The following is a 19,897-nucleotide window of genomic DNA, read 5'->3' as shown; positions in this document are numbered from 1 at the left end:
AAGAGATGAGGGCCTACAGTTTAACAGTTTCACTCAAGATAGGATGGGGGATAAAGAGAAAACTCATCAATACTTTGTGAAGCATTTCTAAAATCAAAATGAAGGTAGATAATCAATAAGAGGAATGTATATATTTGTTCACTTCAGATGGACTGCCTGCTGCCATCATTAAATGTGGAAAGTAAAACTGTTTCTCTTCACAACTCTGTTTGAATAGTAACATCTTATTTGAGTTAATCTGTTTTTTTTTAATGTGCTACTAGACTCTGGACGAGTAAAATTTTAATCTCGAAGCAAATACCTAAATTCTTGATAATTTAGAACAATGCCTTCTGTATGATCGGGCTAACAACCAGAAGTCCAATCGTTTGTGTTATCAACTGCATGTTAATTCTGATCCAAAGTATTTTGTGTTCAAAAGGTTTACCCTGGAGAACACTTTGATCCTATTCCTCATCAGTTACTGAGAAAATATGTAGGATATGCACGCCGTTATGTTTGTCCAAAGTTATCTGCTGAAGCAGCTCAAGTACTTCAAGACTTTTATCTAGAGCTGAGGAGACAAAATCAAGGTCCAGATAGTACTCCAATTACTACAAGACAGCTGGAGTCTCTTATAAGGCTTACAGAGGTAAATATGAATGCGTGGTTAAAAATATTTGGGACATTGCTGAAACATAAACTTACGATAAATGAAAATTTATAAAGCTTATGCCAAATTTGTTTCATATTATTGTATTTTTTCCCGCTTTGTTATAAAAACAATGCATGCTAATGGGCATTGTTCAGAGTAGGAATTTGTAAGCTAAATAAATTCAGATATGTTGCACTTCTGACTGGCAGCCTTGCTCAAGGGGAACACAGTCCTAAAGATCAGTTTTTTTTTAATCATTTTATCCTGTTGAGTGAAGTTGCCAGCAGGGAGTGTGTGAGTTCTGATTTTATCTTAATAAATTCAACAAACTTGCAGTATCCGTTTGGCGCACTGAGGTCAGATATGTTTGTGAGTTTGATGTTTTGGGTCGAGACCCTTCTTCAGTTTTCTGAAGAAGGGTCTCGACCTGAAACGTCAAACTTTCCTGCTCCTCTGATGTGCTCGGCCTGCTGTGTTCATCCAGCTTCACACAGTGTTATCTCAGATTCTCCAGCATTGGCAGTTCACACTATCCCAGATATGTTTGTCATCCTTTATGCTGAAAACAAGGTTACTCTTTTCAGGAGAATAAATGATCTTGATGGTCCGGTTTGTGGTAACCCCAGAAATTGGATTCTGGACAAAAATGTGGAAAATGATCCACTCCTTGAAACTCTTGTCAGTTTTTAGGAGTTTTCACGTGTGGCGATCAGAGTTCAGCAATTGAGTGTTCTCAGGCTGAACCTTGGGTGTTGACAATTTGGGACATGATGTTTTATACTCATATCCAAATCTATATTGTGAACATCACTGTAATGACTCATTGCTACCTTTGTCCCTGGCTCCTGACTCCATGGCAACAATCTGAGATTATGCCAGTCTGTTTGCAACCTGAGTATCTCTCAATCTCAAGATGTCCTTCTGACTGCCCATTTGTGCCATCACTAAGACTGTCTGTTTACACCAACCTAACTTTGCCCATTCTCAGCTCATCTACTGTTGAATCATTCATTTGTGCCTTTGTTACCTTTTGGCTTGACAATTTCAATGCTTTCTCAGTGATCTGTATTTGAGATTATCTTAATTTGACACCAAATCCATTTTTTTCTCTATCATAACTGTGCTTGCTGCCAATATTAACTCCGAGTCAAATAACATCTTTATTTTAAAATTCACCTCCTTGTTCTTGAATTCTTCCGTGGCCCTGATCCCTATTCGTCTGTAATCTTCTCCTGTCCCATGATAGTCCAAGATACCTATATATCGCTAATTGTAGTGTCTTGTGTGTTCCATATATATTCGCTGTACCATTGGAGGCCTCACCCCTGAGTTACGAGTGCTGCAAGGAGAAATACCCTCACTACACTTCTCTGTCTCACTTTCCTCTTTGAAGATACTCCTTTAACTCTTTGATCAGGTTTTTTGTGGTCATCTCTGCTAATATCTCCTTATGTGGCTTAGCTTTGTTTCATAATGTTTCTCTGAAGTGTCGGGGATAGTTTGATATTTTAAAGATATATGACTATAAATTAATAATAAAAACTTTTCTGTAATTTGAAAGGCAAGAGCAAAATTAGAACTCAGAGAAAATGCAACAAAAAGTGATGCAGAAGACGTCGTGGACATCATGAAACATAGGTAAAGAGGTTTTTCACAATTATCTTAGTTATTGCAGAATGTGAGTGAGCAAACAAAAAGCATAATGGTACAAAATATGCAAATCTGCAACACAAGAACAAATATTACACAGTGAACACAGGCTAACTGACTGTTGACTGAACGTAGGAGGATGTGCAAGGAGCTAACATATGTCAGTGGTGTGCACAACATTTGGAGGGGGAGTAGTACAAATCTTCATTTTATTATGACTAGGTATTTTATTTGTTCGGCACTTATTGCAAATAAGTTCATTCTTAGTACCTACTTCAGGAACCGTTCCTCAATATGAAGATTAAAAGAGCTTTTCATATAAGAAGGTACAGACCTTTATGAAATAAAGCATGAAGTTCTGTTTCTTCGTAGGCCAAAAAAAAATTGGTGTTATGGGTATAACAGGAAACTTCATATTTGAAGGAATAATAAGAACATAAGAACTAGGACCAGGAGCAGGCCATCCCGCCCCTCGAGCCTGCCTCGGCATTCAATAAGATCATGGCTGATCTTTTTGAGACTTCGCTCCACTTACCCGCCTGCACACCATAACCCTTAATTCCTTTACTGTTCAAAAAATTATGCAGCCTTGCGTTAAACACATTCAGCGAGGTAGCTTCAACTGCTTCACTGGGCAGGGAATTCCACAGATTCATAACCCTTTGGGTGAAGAAGTTTCTTCTGACCTCAGGACTACATCTGTTTCCCTTTAATTTGGGGCGATGCCCTCTAGTCTTAGTTTCACCTGCTAGCGGAAATAACCGCCCTGCCTCCACCTTATCTATTCCCTTCATAATCTTATATGTTTCTATAAGATCTCCCCTCATTCTTCTGAATTCCAACGAGTATAATTCCCAGCCTACTCAGTTTCATTATCCACCCCTCTCAACTCTGGAATTAATCGAGTGAATCTCCACTGCGCCCCCTCCAGTGCTAGTATATCCCTTCTCAAGCAAGGAGACCAAAACTGCGCACACTATTCCACGTGTGGCCTCACCTCCTGCACAGCTGCAGCATAGCCTCCTGGCTTTTAAACTCCATCCCTCTAGCCATGACAGACAAAATTCCACTTGCCTTTTTAATTACCTGCTGCACCTGCAATCCTACTTTTAGCGATTCATGCACAAGGACACCTAAGTCCCTCTGTACGGCAGCGTGCTGCAATTTTTTACCATTTAAAACTGTCAATTTTGCTGTTATTTCTACCAAAGTGGATGACCTCACACCAGCATTGTACTCTATCTGCCGGACCTTTGCCCACTCACTTAGACTATCTATATCCCTTTGTAGACTTTCAGTGTCTTCTGCACGCTTTGCTCTACCACTCATCTGCAAATTTTGACACACCACAATTAGTCCCCAATACCAAATTATCTGTCTAAATTGTAAACAATTGCAGTCCCAACACTGATCCCTGAGGCACACCACTCGTTACTGACTGCCAACCAGAAAAACCATTTACCCCTACTCTTTTTGCTTTCTATTTGTCAACCAATCCTGTATCCATGCCAATACATTACCTGTAATACCGTGCAGCTTTATTTTATGTAGCAGCCTTTGGTGTGGCACTTTGTCAAATCCCTTATGAAGATCCAGATACACTACATCCACGGGTTCACCATTGTCCACCATGCAAGTAATGTCCTCAAAGAATTCCACCAAATTAGTTAAACGTGACCTACCCTTCATGAACCCATGCTGGGTGTTGCTATTGGGAGAATTTATATCCAGATGTATTGCTATTTCTTCCTTAATGATAGATTTAAGCATTTTCCTCATTACCGAAGTTAAGCTAACTGGCCTATAAGTTAACAAGGCGTAGAACTGGATGAACACAGCAGGCTGAGCAGGAAAGCTGACTTTTCAGGCCTAGACCCTTCTTCAGAAGATGAAGAAGAATCTAGGCCTGAAACGTCAGCTTTCCTGCTCCTCTGACGCTGCTTGTCCTGCTGTGTTCATCCAGTTCCACACCTTGTTATATCAGATTCTCCAGCATCTGCAGTTCCTACTATCTCTGGCCTATAGTTACCTGCTTTTTGTCTACTTCCTTTTTTAAACGGTTGGGTCACGTTGGCTGTTTTCCAATCTGTGGTAACCACCAGAGTCCAATGAATTTTGGTACATAATTACTAGTGTATTTGCTATTTCCCCATCACCCTCTTTTACTACCCTGAGATGCATTTCATCAGGGCCAGGATATTTGGCAAAAACCGGCTGATAATACCCAAACCAAAATCTCGCTTGAAACTTTACGACAATTTGGAAAAGAGTATCTGGATCATTATTATGATCCCACTTGATTGTAATACTGGGCAAGCTTGATCCCAAAGTAAAATCAGACTTAATAAATCAAGTTTAATTTATGCAATTATTGTTGTGATGGTCAGTCACTCGACACATCCAGACGAGGCTGCCAGTGTTCGTTAATAAATGAACGCAAGGTTATTATTCAGAAAAAACAAGATTTTAATTTGCCAGAAAAGAGTTTTTAAAATTTATTTATCAGCATAAGGAAGAAAACAAAGTTTTGACTGGTTTCTCAGCAATCTCCCTTGTAGATACTCTATTCTAATGAAGTGTTTCTTCTGTCTTCGCTCTTAATTTGTTTCTTAACTAACTGACCATTTCCAGTATTGATGACCTTGAGTCATATTTTTGGTTCGGATGACCTAAACTTCTTTTCTATTTTGACAGCTCAAAAACAGTTCTGTAGTCCCTGAATTTGTAGACTTAGCAAACTAAAGCCCTTTTGCTGTGGTAGAACTGTTCTGAACTGAACTAAAATCACAGGCAACCCTTGGTCTGCTCTCTGTCATACATGTTCAACTTTGTAAACACTTTGTCAATTACTATCACAGGTATCCTGCCAGACACTAAAGTGAAATCATATGCTTTCTTTGGAAATTGTCTTTAGTTTACTGTTCCAAAGATTTTCTGACCTATTTAAAAAGTCACCAAAAAGAAACCACAAATCTAGTTCACCTCTACCTTAAAATCTAAGTTCCAAATCATCATTATATATTTTACAAATGCATACCTTTATCACTGTCAGCAATAGAATTTATCTAAATAATAGGGATAAATTGACAGGTTACAGGAATGGTATGAATGGTGCACACATCATCACATAAAATCTAGGTGAGAAGGTCACATTGCAAGAATAGAAAACATCCCTCAATTGTATCACAATCTGTGAGCCATTTCTAAAGTGAACATTCCAAAAAAAAATGCTTTCATAGGATATGAGTGTCACTGGCAGGGCCTACATTTGTCGTTCTTCCCTAATCACTTTTGAGCAGTTAAGAGCCAACCATGTTGCCATGGGCCTGGAGTCATATGCAGGCCAGACTGGTTATGGATGGTAGATTTTCTTCCCTAAATGACATTAGTGAACCAGAAGAGATTTTACAATTGACGAACAGTTGACATGGTAACCATTACTGAGACTCGCTCCCTATTCCAGATTTTAATTGAGCTTTCATTCCATTGGCTGCCATGGTGAAATTTGAACCAGTGTTTCAGAGCACAAGTCTGGATCGTTAATCCAGTGTCATTATCATTATGCCATTGCTAAATGAATAGTTTATAGAAGTATGGCTTTTTGACATCTTCTGATTCCATCTCTAACCCAGGTAACACTATGCATTTAAGTTTTAAATGTTTCTGATTGTTTCTTTTCGAAAATGAGTAAAATGTGATATTTGAGTACTGCAGAATTGAAAATGAAGGTTGATTACATAGCCAGGTAAAGTAAGCAACAATCTACTTCTAACCCCATTCTTTCTCTTTCTTTAATTTAGATTTAGTTGCTTTCATAAAATAAATGTATTGTTTTAACAGCTTATTAGATACTTTCTCTGACGAGTTTGGAAGATTGGATTTTCAACGCTCGCAGCATGGTTCTGGAATGAGCAAACGGTCCCAGGCAAAAAGATTTGTGGCTGCTCTGAACAGAATAGCAGAACAGACTTACAAGACTGTTTTTGAATTTCACCAACTCAAGCAGTTAGCTAGAGAAATACAGATACAGGTAATTTGGAACTACTTTATTTCTAGTTTGGAAGTACTTTGGCTGTTGAGTGTTTTTGAATATTCTGAGATTGTGAATGGTGTTAATGTAAATCCACGTTGATCTGATTTTCTCTTCTCTTCTTTTATTATTATTGCTTCCTATTGACTTCCCCTTCCAATCCCCCCATTCATAGACCCCTCAAACACTTGTGATCCTCTAGCTCAGGTTCTTGTTTTATATATTGCCTTGTCTCACGTTTGATGCCAAAGCTTTGTCATCTTGGTCCTACTCTAGAATCTGCTCCCTAAATTTCCCCTCTGTGCTCTTTTCCTTCTCTTTAAAAAAAACTGTTTAACTCATCTTTTCTAGCTAGTCTTCAGTCAGTTTTCAATAACTGTCCATAAGTTGTGCAAGTATTTCTTTATAAAATGCATTGGAATATCTTGTATATTAGAGGTGTTATGTAAATGTATGATGTTACAAAATGTACCACACCATAGAAAATGTTTATTCCACTTTATTTTTATGTTTAAATGTGCAGGTGTCTGACTTTGAAGGATTTATCCATTCTTTGAATGACCAGGGATACTTGTTAAAAAAGGGACCAAGACTTTATCAGCTCCAGACCGTGTGATTGCAGATTGATCACAAAAATATCTTTGTGGAATTGTACTAACTCCTTTAAAGGAGAACAAAAGCAAGGAGAACTGAAATGACATCCACCTTTGGTGATTTGGTTATTATATTATAAATGTCTGAAGGTTCAAATTAGTAAAATAGTGTGGAATGGTTGAACCATTTAATAATAACCTGTGAAGAGAAAGTATTCTTAACTTTTCAGGTGCAGTGACCTTTCTGATGTGAAGAAGTGTCACTGGATTTGTAATGATGCAGAGGTTCTCCAGAAATTTCTGTTTTTATTTCACATTTCCAGCATGCACAGTTATTTGTTCAATTTAGTTAATATCTGAGATTTGAACGAAATACTCATCTGGCTTTAAAAATGTAACTAGCCCATTCAGGTTAGATAGATGCACACATTTGTTTCATTTCATAACCTTTAGAAAGTATTGATTGGAATAGATTTGTTTGTCCTCATTACATCCCCAATTTCAAAGATAAGAGTTACTGTTGAACTCTAAATTTGAGGTAGAGCAGCATGTTGATAATTTGCTGTGTTACAGAAAGATGGGCTTGTACCACAGCCTGTGTATTCCACGTAACTAGTTCTGGTGTTGGCTGTAGTTTTGAAAAAAGAATGTAAATTGATTTGGGAACATCAGAAGGAAGAAAGTTGCACTACATTGTTCCTGTGGACTTTCCATCTTATTGGTGCATTGCATCCTGCTTTGGAAAGATGGAGAATAGAAAGCTGACAGTTGTTCTCTGTTGAAATTATATAGTGGGCTGGATGGAGTTAATTGGACCAGTGTGTTTAGGTGGACGATAATTGCAATTTTAAAATTGTACAATTCTGACTATTTAATATCTGCCTGTATGAAATTCTTAACTTAAATTCTATGCTGGAAACGTCTTCTGTTAACTTGCCACTTCAGAGCTGCACCCTACCAGTGGTAGCATTATAGAATCTCTACTGGTGGTAGTGTAATTACAAATATAAATTTTACATCAATTTTCATCACAAAGGCCAAAGCGCTAAGAATTTATACTGGAAGAAGGTTGATTTAAGTCTGAGATGCATGAGTTTTAATAATCATACAAATGAGTCACAATAAAACCTGTTGGAGCTTTATTAATATGTCTTTGGGTATTGAAATTTAAATAATATCTTGGCCTTGAGGGTGCTTATTACCTCAACAGATTTTTATCTGTGATTGTCACAAAATATGATGTGGAAGTATTTGGTTTATGTGGATTCAATGCATTAGTAGGGATGAAGGGCCTGTTTAGACCACCTCCACAAATGTGTAGTGAGAAGTCAGAATTTTTGAAGAAAGAACCTTTTCAATGTAAAACCATTGCTGTTAAATGAGTCTTTTTATTTTGGTAGATGTTTAGATTAGTAAATAAGTGTTTTCTCAATTCATTGTAGAAATTTTACTTCAAATGTTGGTGAAAAGTGTAACTTATACCAAAAATCTGTAATTCTGTTATGTGTAAAGTATGGAAAATATCTATTTATGTAATACATTCTATGTTGAAAATTGTAATGAAGAAGTTGTATTGAAATTTTATTTTTAAGCATTAACAGAATAAATGTGCAATGTACATATTTCGATGTTTGTGCTGATACCTGTGTTAAGAATTTTATGCTTCATTTTTATTCTGTCATGGTCTGTGCATTTTGTTTTTATTTGTTCCTGGAATGTCACTGGTTATGCCAGCATTTGTTGCCTATCCAAATTTGTCTAGAGAATTGTAAAGATGATATTGTCCAAATTTTTAATTGCATCCAGAAGTGAAGGGGCATTGAAAAGTTTGGTACTCAAGTAGCCCTTCTTTACATGTGACCCAGAATAACAGTGTAGCATGTAGTTCATTGGAGACACATGAAATATTGGAAAAAGCACCAATGTCAGGTCAATACATGCCAGTCAACCATGAAAAGCAACATTTCAGTATCATTGTAATGTAGGAAATGTGGCAGCTAACTGATATAAACAGAAATATGACAACCAGATTTTTTGTGATGTCAATTAAGGGATAAATATTGGCCAGGGCATCACGGATTACTCCATTGTTCTTCAAAGTAGTGGCATGGGATCTTTCATATCCACTGTGCAGACTGTTGTGATTTTAATTCAGTGTCTCATCAGAAAGATGATGCCTTCAGCAGTGCAGTGCAGTGCAGTGCCTCCTCAGTAAAGTATACTGGAGTGTCAGCCTTGATTTTTATTTTGGTCCTGGGATGGAACTTGAATCCTGCATCTTCTGATTCAAAAGTGCAAGTGCTACCAACTGAGCCATAACTGACATTCTGTTAAGTCTTAAATTTATTCACAAATTAAATAACAAGTCAAACGAGTGAAATTTTGAAACAACATAAGCGTAAAAACAAAATTAGTTTCCATCTACAAGAGATTTAACTTAGCCACTTTTAGGTTGTTTCTTGGTAATTGATAAGTGACAAGATGAAACAATCAGGTTTGTATTTTGATCAACCTTCCAAATTAAACACTTGTATAAATGGTACCAATATCAGTGCTCCACAAATCTTCCAGCAGAATGAAAATTGAGCAATTAAAGCTGTCATCATGTCACAACAGTTTCAGTTCTATCAACTGAGAATTTTATAAGTACCTATTGTGAGGAAATATCAGTGCCTGAATACCCATTTCTTCCTCAATACATTTGCATTGTTAGTTTTGCAAAGTGACTACATTTAATTTATTCAATGCTACCAGTTTTCATGGTAACTTTTTGAATCATTGGTCAAGCCACTAAGTAACTTTTTCATCCATGCAAAGGCATTTGGTATAATGTTTCCCAGTGAATATGCCATTTCAGTGGTAACCAGTAATTGACTAAGGCTCCTTTGATAGCAAATTCCAAACCCGCAATCTTTGTTGTCCATGAGGACAGGGCAGATGAACGAGAACACCCACCCTTTCACCCCCTACCCTCCCACCCCCCCGTCACCCTTTTCCCCTCAGCACTCCCCACTCACGCTTTTCCACCCAATCCCCATTTCCCTCAACCTCCCCACCCACCTTTCTCCCCCTCAAACCCACCCACGCTTTTCCCTCTCAAACCCACCCACGCTTTTCCTTTCTATCCTCCCCACCCACCCTTTCCCCTCTACACTCCCCACACACCCACCCACCCTTTTCCCCTCAACCCTCCCCACCCACCCACCCATCCTTTCCCCTCAACCCTCCCCACCCTTTTCCTGTCAACCTTCACCACCCACCCACCCTTTTCCCCTTAACCCTCACCCCCACTTTATGCCCTTTTCTCCTACCTCAACTTTGCCATCTATCCCCCACTCTCCCCAACCACGTATTATTTCTCCCCTACCCCACCCACCCATTCACCCACCTCTCTCCCCCGATCACCACCTCTTAACCCTCCCACCACCTCTTCCCCACTCTCTCCACCACCCATCTCTCGCCATCCACACACCCACTTCTCCCCCACCATTTCTCCCCACTTCCCTCCTTTCCCCGTCCCCTGCACCCACCTCTTTCACCCTCTTCCCCCCTAACCCACTCCACCTCTTCCCCCCCCACCCACACCTCTTCCCCCCCCACCCACACCTCTTCCCCCCCCCACCCACACCTCTTCTCCCCCTCCCCCCCACCCACACCTCTTCCCACTTCTTCCCCCCCGCACTCCTCTCCCCCCCCACCCCCCCGCATTCCGACCCCTCGCATTCCAACCCCCCCCACCCCCCCGGCATTCCGACTCCCCCCCGCACTCCTCCCCCCCGCACTCCTCCCCCCCCACCCTCCCGCACTCCTTTCCTCCCCCCCCAACTTCACCCCAAACCTCTCTCCACCCACCCACCTACTTCTTCTACACCCACTTTGCCCCCCCCGACCCTGCCCCACTCGCCCCCCACACCCCGCTCGCCCCCCCCGCCCACACCCCGCTCGCCCCCCCCGCCCACACCCCGCCCGCCCACACCCCGCTCGCGCCACCCGCCCGCACCCCGCTCGCGCCACCCCGCCCGCACCCCGCTCGCCCCCCCCGCCCGCACCCCGCTCGCCCGCCCGCACCCCGCTCGCCCCCCCCGCCCACACCCCACCCCCCGCCCACACCCCGCTCGCCCCCCCCGCTCGCACCCCCGCCCACACCCCACCCCCCGCCCACACCCCGCTCGCCCCCCCCGCCCACACCCCGCTCGCCCCCCCCCGCCCACACCCCGCTCGCCCCCCCCGCCCACACCCCGCTCGCCCCCCCCCCACACCGCACCCCCCGCCCACACCCCGCTCGCCCCCCCCGCCCATACCCCGCTCGCACCCCCCGCCCACACCCCGCTCGCCCCCCCCACACCCCGCTCGCCCCCCCCCGCTCGCGCCCCCCCGCTCGCGCCCCCCCCGCCCACACCCCGCTCGTGCCCCCCCCGCCCGCGCCCACACCCCGCCCGTGCCCCCCCCGCCCGCGCCCACACCCCGCCCGCGCCCACACCCCGCTCGCGCCCACACCCCGCTCGCGCCCCCCCCGCCCACACCCCGCTCGCCCCCCCCACCACCCCCCCCGCCCACACCCCATCCACCACCCACCCCACTCACACCCCATCCACCACCCACCCCACTCACCCACCCACAACCTACTCACCCACCCACAACCTACTCGCCCACCCTGCTACACCCCACTCGCCCACCCACCAACCACTTTGCCACCCGATCCCCGCCTTGTTGCCATATCTCTTCCCAATAGCTCACCCTGGTGGTCGCGTGCTGCCTGCGCACCGGTGACTTTAAGGGATTGGTTTTCGGTCGGCGAACAGCACGTGCCGGCCTGCGCCTTTCAGCGGCGGCGGTGCTCCGGCCCAGTCCTCGCAGCCCCGGGCCGGGTCCTCGCCGGGAAGTGATGGCTCTTCAGGGTTCCCTCCCGAGGCTGGCACAGGGCGGCGGCCGGGGCTGTTTGTACTGAAGCAGCTTTCTTACCCCGGCCGGGCCCGGTTTGCCTCCGGGTCATGTTCCTGCGGAGAAGCCCCTGGGAGATCGGGCGGAGGGCGGCGGCGGTTAAACTGGAGACCGGGCCTCGGCCTCCCGGCTGGGCCCGTGACCCGCGGCGGAAGCTGCTTCTCTCCCTGCTTTACCCCGGGCCCGGGAGGAAGCGCCTGGGCCTCGGACTCGCCTGGTGGTCCCCTGCCCGAGTCCGGCGGAGGGAGGCCGCCCCAGGCCCCGGGCTCGCCTGTACAGGTTGCAGCCGCCGTTACGGAGCCGGCAGGCCGGCTGCTAAAAGGGAAGATGCCGAACCGTCATCAGGAGCCAGTGAGAATGGAGAGGAGAGGGCGGCGGTGGCCTCAGGGTGTCCGGATCTGGTAAGGAGATGGTAGGGGCTGGGGGACAGTGACCCTGGAGAAAGCTATGCTCACTCAATGACATTGTCTGACTCAACATTTCACCCCCTAGCCCGAATATTGATTCAAACTCTGCCATTAACACTATGGCTTCCGTCACATTCACTCCCTCTCTCAAAGGCGGACTGAATGACAGTCCACCACTGTCATTTCTTCCTACTCTCTCACACACAAACTCAGTCACACTTGTCTGTGCTCGCTCGCTCTCTCACAAACTCAATCACACTTGTCCTTGTTATCTCTCACTTGCAAACTCAATCACACTTGTCCTTGCGCGCGCTCTCTCTCTCTCACACACACAAACACAATCGCACTTGTCCGTGCTCTCTCTCTCTCTCTCACACAAACTCAATCACACTTGTCCTTGCTCGCTGTCTCTCTCTCTCTCTCGCAAACTCAATCGCACTTGTCCTTGCGCGCGCTCTCTCTCTCTCTCTCTCTCTCTCTCTCTCTCTGTCTCTCTCTCTCGCAAACTCAATCGCACTTGTCCTTGCTCGCTGTCTCTCTCTCTCTCGCAAACTCAATCGCACTTGTCCTTGCATGCGCTCTCTCTCTCTCTCTCTCGCAAACTCAGTCGCGCCGTTGCCCTTGCGCTCGCCCTGGGGTCGCGCCGTTGCCCTTGCGCTCGCCCTCTCCCGCCACCTCAATCAGTGTTGTCCTTGCACACACACTCTCTTGCAAACTGAATTGCTCTTTTGTCCTTGTGTGTTTGCTCGCGATCTCTCTCTCTCTCTCTCTTTCTCTCTCTCTCTCTCTCTCTTTCTCAAACTCAGTCGCACTCTCTCCTGTAAACTCAATCACATTGGTCCTTGCCCTGTCTCTCTCTCAAACTCAATCACACTGTTGTCCGTGTGCACGCTCTCTCTGCCTCTTTCTGCCACAATCTCAATCACACTGTTGCCCTTGCTGTGTCTCTCACAGAAATTCAACCATCCTTAGTGTCTCTCTCTCTCTCAAGCACAACACACTTGCACACACGCGCGCACACACCATTGGTCACATGGTTACTCTTCCCAAGCACTTATCCTTACTCCCTCATACACATACTCGATCAGCCTGACTCTCTCACATTGGCTTGGACGTAAACTCAATCACACACTTGTTGCGTTCTCACTGTCCTATCTCTCTCTCTCTCACACACATGGATTTTTATACAAACTCAATCACATTTATCCTTACTCTCTGTTAGGCGCACACCCACTGATGAAATCATAGAACACAAAAAGCACAGAAGAGGCTCTTCAGCCTATCATGTCTGTACCACCAAAGGACAACTAAATCACTAGTGTCACAGAAGTATGCAGCATGGAAACAGGGCCTTCAGTCCAACTCATCCACCCTAGCCCGATTTCCTAAACTGAACTCGACTCATTTGGTCCATGTCCCTCTCAACATTTCCTATCCAAGTACCTGTCTTTGTCTTTTAAATGTTGCATTCGCCTCTATCACTCCTGTGGCAGCTCATTCCATGTACACACCACCTTCTGTGTGAAAAAGCTGTCTTCAGGTCCCTACTAAATCTTTCCCCTCTCACCTTAGACCTATGCTGTTTAATTTTGGACTCCTACCCTGGAGAAAAGACTTGGCAATTCACCTTGTCTGTGTCCCTCTTGATTTTCTTAACCTCAAATGTCACCCCTCTGCCTCTTCTCCAGGGTAAAAGGTCCCAGCCTAACCAGCCTCTCCTTATGACTCAAAACCTCCAGGTTCAGTAACATCCTTGTAAATCTTTTTTGCACTCTTCAGTTTAATAGTCACCTTCCTGTGGCAGGGCGACTGGAATTGTATGCAGTACTCCAAATGTGGCCTCACCAATTTCTTGTACAACCGTAACATAATGTCTCAACACCTGTACTAAATGCTCTGACTAAAGCAGGGAAGTGTGCCAAACGCTGCCTTAACCACCTGTCTACCTATTTTGCCACTTTGAAGGAACTATGCGCCTGTACTCCTAGGGGTCCCTGCTCGACAACACTCCCCAGAACCCTACTGTTATTTGTTTAAGAGCAAATTACGCAGATGTTGGAATCTTGCCAAAATGCAACACCTCATGTTTGCCTGCATTCAACTGTATCTGTCAATCCTCTGTCCTCTGGCCCAGTTGATCAAGATCCTGTTGTACTGTTCAATAACCTCCATCACTGTCCACTATACCACCAATTTTGCCATCATCCACAAACTTACTAACCATGCCTCATATATTCACATTTATTAACACGATTTTTATAAATAACGACCAACAGTTGACCTAATACTGATCTTTGCAGCACACCACTGGTCGCAAGGCTCCAGACTGGAAAACAGCCCTGAACCACTACCCCATATCTCCTACCATCAAGGCACATTTATGACGAATTGGCTAGCTGTTCCTGGATCTCATGTGATCTAAGCTCATTAATCAGGCTACCGCGCGATACCTTAGCAAAGACCTTACTAAAGACCATGTAGACAACATCTACCATGTTGCTCTCATCTATCTCCTTGATCATCTTTTCAAAAAAACTCAACCAAAGCTGTGGGACGTGGTTTCTTTGCACAAAACCATGCTGGCTATCTCTCGTCAGCCCTTGCCTTTCCAAATGCATGAAGATCCCGTCTCTCAGAATTCCCTCCAACAACTTATCCGCCACTGACAGGCTCACTGGTCTGTAGTTCCCTGGCTTTTTCTGGCAGCCTTTCTTAAATAATGGCACAACATTAGCCACTCTCCAATCTTCCAGCACCGCACCTATGGCTGTTGATGATAAAAGTATGGCCGCCGTGGGTCCTGCAATTTCTTCTCAGTTTTCCACAATGTCATGGGATACACTTGATCAGGTCCTGGATAACGTATCTACCTTTGTGCATTTTAAGACCTCCAGCACCACCTCATCTGTAATGTGGACCCTTTTGAAGACATGATTATTTACACCCCTCAGTTCCCTAGCTTCCATATCTTTCTCCATGGTAAATACTGATGAGAAATATTCATTTAGGATCTCATGCATCTCCTGGGTCTCCATGCGTAGATGACTTCTTTGATCCTTAAGGGACTCTAGTTCGTATTTTGCCCTTAATATACTTGTAGAATCTCTTTGGATCTACCTTTATCTTATCTGCCAAAGGTATTCCATGTCCCCAGTAGTCCCACTTTCAGCATCAAGCCCATAGCCTTGAATGTTATGATGTTCTAAATGTTCATCCAAGTACTTTTTGAAGATTGTGAGGTTACCTGTCTCAGGCACTTCATTCCAGATTCCCACTGCCATCTGGGTGGGGAGAATGAAAAAGTTTTCTCAAATCCCCTCTGAACCTCCTGCCTTTCTTCTTAAAATTATGCTCACTTGTTATTGACCTTTTGACGAAGGAGAACAGTTGCTTTCTCTTCACCCTGTCCATGCCCCTCATTCTTATACACCTGTATCAGGGATTCCCCCCCCCATCCCTTAACCTTTTCTGCTTCAAAGAAAACTTGCACACAAACAAGTCACAAACATTCTTATTCTCGCATTCGTGTGCAAACTCAATTACTCACCTTTCATGTAACAGTAATGGATGTGGAGAGCATGTTTCCCCTTTTGGGCGATCCTAGAATTTGGGGTCACTTTAAAAGTATGGGGTTGCCCATTTATAGCAGAGATGAGAGTTATTTTTCGTGTTGAGAGGCTTCAAAACTCATTTTCAAAGCTGATGGAAACTCAAACTGTGAATCTTTTCAGACAGAGATCGATGGATTCTTGGTAAGGAACGGAGCTGAAAGTTATCAGGGTTAGGTACAAATGTGGAGCCTAGGTTAAATAATCAGATCAGCCATGATCTTATTGAAGTTGAATGGCCACCTCATGCTCCTAATTCATATCTTTAAACATAATGTATCTCTTGAATCACTGTTTTTGCTCCTTCCCCCTTGTGGGGAGACATAGACCTTCCTCCCTTGATCTTACACATACATCTACCCCTCTGGTGCACATCGCACCCTCTTTCTTAGATACGTGTGTGCATTCATATGCTCAATCACACTCCTGCATGCTCATTCTCAAACATAGGTATTTGCTAGTCAACCTGTTCAGAGACATTATTATGCACCTCTGGAGCAAGTGGGACTTGAACCCAGGCCTCCTGGCTCAGAGATGCGTTATAACTGTGTGACGAGAGCACTCATTCTCAAGCATACTGACTGTCTCATGATCACATGCTCACCTTTTCCCCCTGTTGAGGTTCAACAATACAAGATGCTACATTTATCACGCAAATTGACACCATTACATTACACAGCGAGGAAATTGAACTATGTTTAGGTTGCTGGCCCAGTACAGTAACCACTTGGTTAGTATGAACTTGGTTGACATTTAAAATCTAACGTAATGTCTGGTGTTTGCTGCTTTTGAAGTAAAGGAAGATAGTGTGGAGACACATAATGGAACCATAGACTAATGTATTTCAAATTTGTCTTCCGGCTAGGTTCGAATTCATTTGGAAAAACAAACTAAAGACTTTGCGATCTGAGGTTTTCCGTTGAAAAATAAGTACACTTTTGACAGATGGCAATTATTTTGGGTTTCTGAATCTGAATGCTGGAAGGCTCAGGCCATGTTAAATTGACCAGTTGTTTGTCTGGTTCACTTGCTATCACTGAAGAAAAACTGTTTATGATAGATTATGTTGAAACAGCAGTTTGTATTTCTGTGCATGTTGAATGTGGGAAATGCTTCACAGAAGCATAATCAGACAAAATTGGGCTTTGAGCAACAGAAGATGGTGGATTATTAAGACGGATGACCAGAAGCTTGGTCAAAATGCCCAGTTATAGGAAAAATATCATTACACTGGAGAGAGCTCAGAAAAGATTTACCAGGATGTTGCAAGTATGGAAGGATTGAGTTATAAAGAAGACTGTATATGCTGGTTCTTGTTTCACTGGAGTGTAGGAGGTTGAGATGACCTGATAGAAGTCTATAAAATAATGAGGGGTATAGATAGTTGTTAGTAGTTGTCTTTTACCAAGGATGGGGGATTTCAAGACCAGGGGGCACATTTTTTAACGTGAGAGGAGAAAGATTTTAAAAAAGACATGAGAGGCAAATCTTTTACACAGAGGGTGATTCGTGTTTGGAATGAGTGTGCTAGAGAATGTGGTATATGTGGATACAATTAAATATTTAAGAGACATTTGGATAAGTACACGAGTAGGAAAGGTTTGGAGGAATATGGGCCAGGAACAGGCAGGTGGGACTAGTTTAGTTTGGGATTGTGTTCGGCCGGAACAGATTGGACTGAAGGGTCTGTTTTTGTGCTGTATGACTCTGACTCTGGAACAAAGTATGTTTTAAGAAGAAGCTTAAATGAGGATTTGCAGAGATCTAAGGAGCAAATTTAGGATCTTGAAACCTTGACAGTCTCATGGCACATCACCTAATGGATTGGGTGATTGCCAAGAGACCAGTGTTGGGGGAAGTCAGAGTTCTTGGGTTGTAGTGTTGGAGGAGGGAAGGGTTGACATTTAAAATCTAACGTAATGTCTGGTGTTTGCTTTTGGGAAGGGTAAGACCATGATAGTATTTTAACATACATAGGTTAGAATTCAGAAATCTTCATTGAATATGAGGAAGCAAAAATGTGAAATACTTGAATGTTTTTGTTATATTGTAAAATTTATCGTGGAAGTATGTGAAAGATATCCATCAATATCCACCCCCTCCCCCTAAACAAAATAAGGTTTTTTTAGATGGTAATCAGGAATAAGCCAATATGAAATTAATACATTATCTATCTTTGTAGTATGAGAATCCATGGACAATTCCAAACTTACTATGCATGGCACGGATTGGCATGTCACCGTACTTGGGCTACTTGATTGTGGAAGAAGAATTCAATCTAGCTCTGGGTCTTTTTACTCTGGCAGGAATTACTGATCTGGTGAGTAATTGGCTTATGATAATTGAACACTCTTTGCCAATTTACACTATTTAAGAATAATGTACCTCTCATGTGCTAACAAAATATACAATTTGCTTTGAAGCAAATGCTTCTGTGTAGCACATTACACCCACCCTCTGTATATGAAATTCTTTAAGCTTCTTTATGACAGCTGTGTGGATTTTGTGATTACAATGACGAATTTGTCAGCCTTTGTCTTTAATAATAATGTCAATCCCAATTGCAATTTATGACAATTGCACACGTCCCATTAAACACAGAAATCTGTAACTGTTGTCAGGAATTCTGGCATATCTCACAAAGGGAGCTTGAAAAATCACTTGGGTTGATGTGAACTTGAACATTTTGACTGATAGTCTTGGTGTTTTTAAAAAAAAAGTGAAAAATGTCTGCCTTTTTAAATGAGGCCTAACTGGAGTATTTGACAATTAATTACTGCTCACGAAAATGTTCTCTGACACTGAAAAGTAAATGTTATCTTTGTCAAATGGCTTGATTATAGATGAATCATAGAATTCCTACAGTACAAATAGAGACTATTTGGCTCGAAGAGTTTGCACTGACCCTTTGAAGTGCATCTAGCCCTTGATGCCATTACTATTCAAAAATGTATCAATCTCTTTCTTGAACACACTCAATGACTCACAGACCTCTGGGTTAGAAAATTTAAATATTCACAACCCTCTGAGCGAAGGAACTCTTCTTCATCTTCTGTCCTAAAAAGCTACTGAATCTAGCCCTTAAATTTTATATGCATTAGTGGGAATATTTATTGTTCTAAACTGTAGAAAATACAGGTCCACTCTCCTTAATATCTCCTCATAGGACTTCCTTGCCATCTAGGGAATTAGACTGGTGGATCTCCACATACTCTGTAGAAAATATATCCTTCCTCAGGTAAGAGGACCAAAACTACACACAATACTCCAGCAGCACACTCAGTTGTGTTTTATGCAATTAAAGCAAGAAATCTTCACTCCTATAGTCAAATTTTCTTGTGATAAAGACAACATACATTTGCCTGTCTAATTATGAGCTGCACCTGCATGTTATTCTTCAGTGATTAGTGAATAGGTACACCCAGATCCCTTTGGATGTCAACACTTCCCAATCTCTCATGCATTTAAAATGCACTATGCATCTCAGTTCTTCTTACCAAAGTGGATAACCTCCTACTTAACCACGTAATAGTTCATCTGCCATGTTTCTGTGAACCAACATGTCCTTCACCTCAAAGATAGTAGGAACTGCAGATGCTGGAGAATCTGAGATAACAAGGCGTAGAGCTGGATGAACACAGCAGGCCGAGGAGCAGGAAAGCTGACGTTTCAGGCCTAGACCCTCCTCCAGAAATGGGGGAGGGGAATGGGGTTCTGAAATAAATAGGGAGGGGGCAAGGTGGATACAGGAGAAAATAGGTGGAGAGGAGACAGACGGGTCAAAGAGGCGGGGATGGAGACAGTAAAGGTGATTGTAGGTGGGGAGTTAGGGAGGGGATAGATCAGTCCAGGGATGACGGACAGGTCAAGGGGGCAGAATGAGATAGTAGGTAGGAGATGGAGGTGGAGCTTGAAGTGGGAGGAGGGGAAAGGCAGGAGGAAGGACAGGTCTACTTGGGGCGTTTCCACATCAAACAAATGTTCACCTGCACATCTGCTAATGTGGTATACTGCATCCGCTGTGCCCGTTGTGG

General features: G+C 43.5%; 2 protein-coding genes across 2 annotated transcripts in view; both read left to right on the top strand.

Moving 5' to 3' along the window:
* Nucleotides 1–8,418, top strand: part of mcm8 (minichromosome maintenance 8 homologous recombination repair factor) — a 36,900-nt gene extending 28,482 nt beyond the window's left edge. The window contains exons 15-18 of the mRNA XM_059648341.1: nt 422–631; nt 2,196–2,272; nt 6,125–6,314; nt 6,838–8,418. Of these exons, the coding sequence (XP_059504324.1) occupies nt 422–631; nt 2,196–2,272; nt 6,125–6,314; nt 6,838–6,930 (570 nt within the window). The 3' untranslated portion in view covers nt 6,931–8,418. The remainder of the gene's footprint in view (nt 1–421; nt 632–2,195; nt 2,273–6,124; nt 6,315–6,837) is intronic.
* A 3,269-nt stretch (nt 8,419–11,687) lies between these two features.
* Nucleotides 11,688–19,897, top strand: part of crls1 (cardiolipin synthase 1) — a 50,926-nt gene continuing 42,716 nt past the window's right edge. Inside the window, exons 1-2 of the mRNA XM_048536616.1 lie at nt 11,688–12,249; nt 18,046–18,183. Coding sequence (XP_048392573.1) covers nt 11,899–12,249; nt 18,046–18,183 — 489 coding nt within the window. The 5' untranslated portion in view covers nt 11,688–11,898. The remainder of the gene's footprint in view (nt 12,250–18,045; nt 18,184–19,897) is intronic.

The sequence above is a fragment of the Stegostoma tigrinum genome, chromosome 9 (genome assembly GCF_030684315.1).
Source record: "Stegostoma tigrinum isolate sSteTig4 chromosome 9, sSteTig4.hap1, whole genome shotgun sequence".
In the NCBI taxonomy this organism is placed as follows: domain Eukaryota; kingdom Metazoa; phylum Chordata; class Chondrichthyes; order Orectolobiformes; family Stegostomatidae; genus Stegostoma; species Stegostoma tigrinum.
The sequence above is the reverse complement of the archived record's forward strand: the minus strand, read 5'-3'. Positions and strand labels throughout refer to the sequence as shown.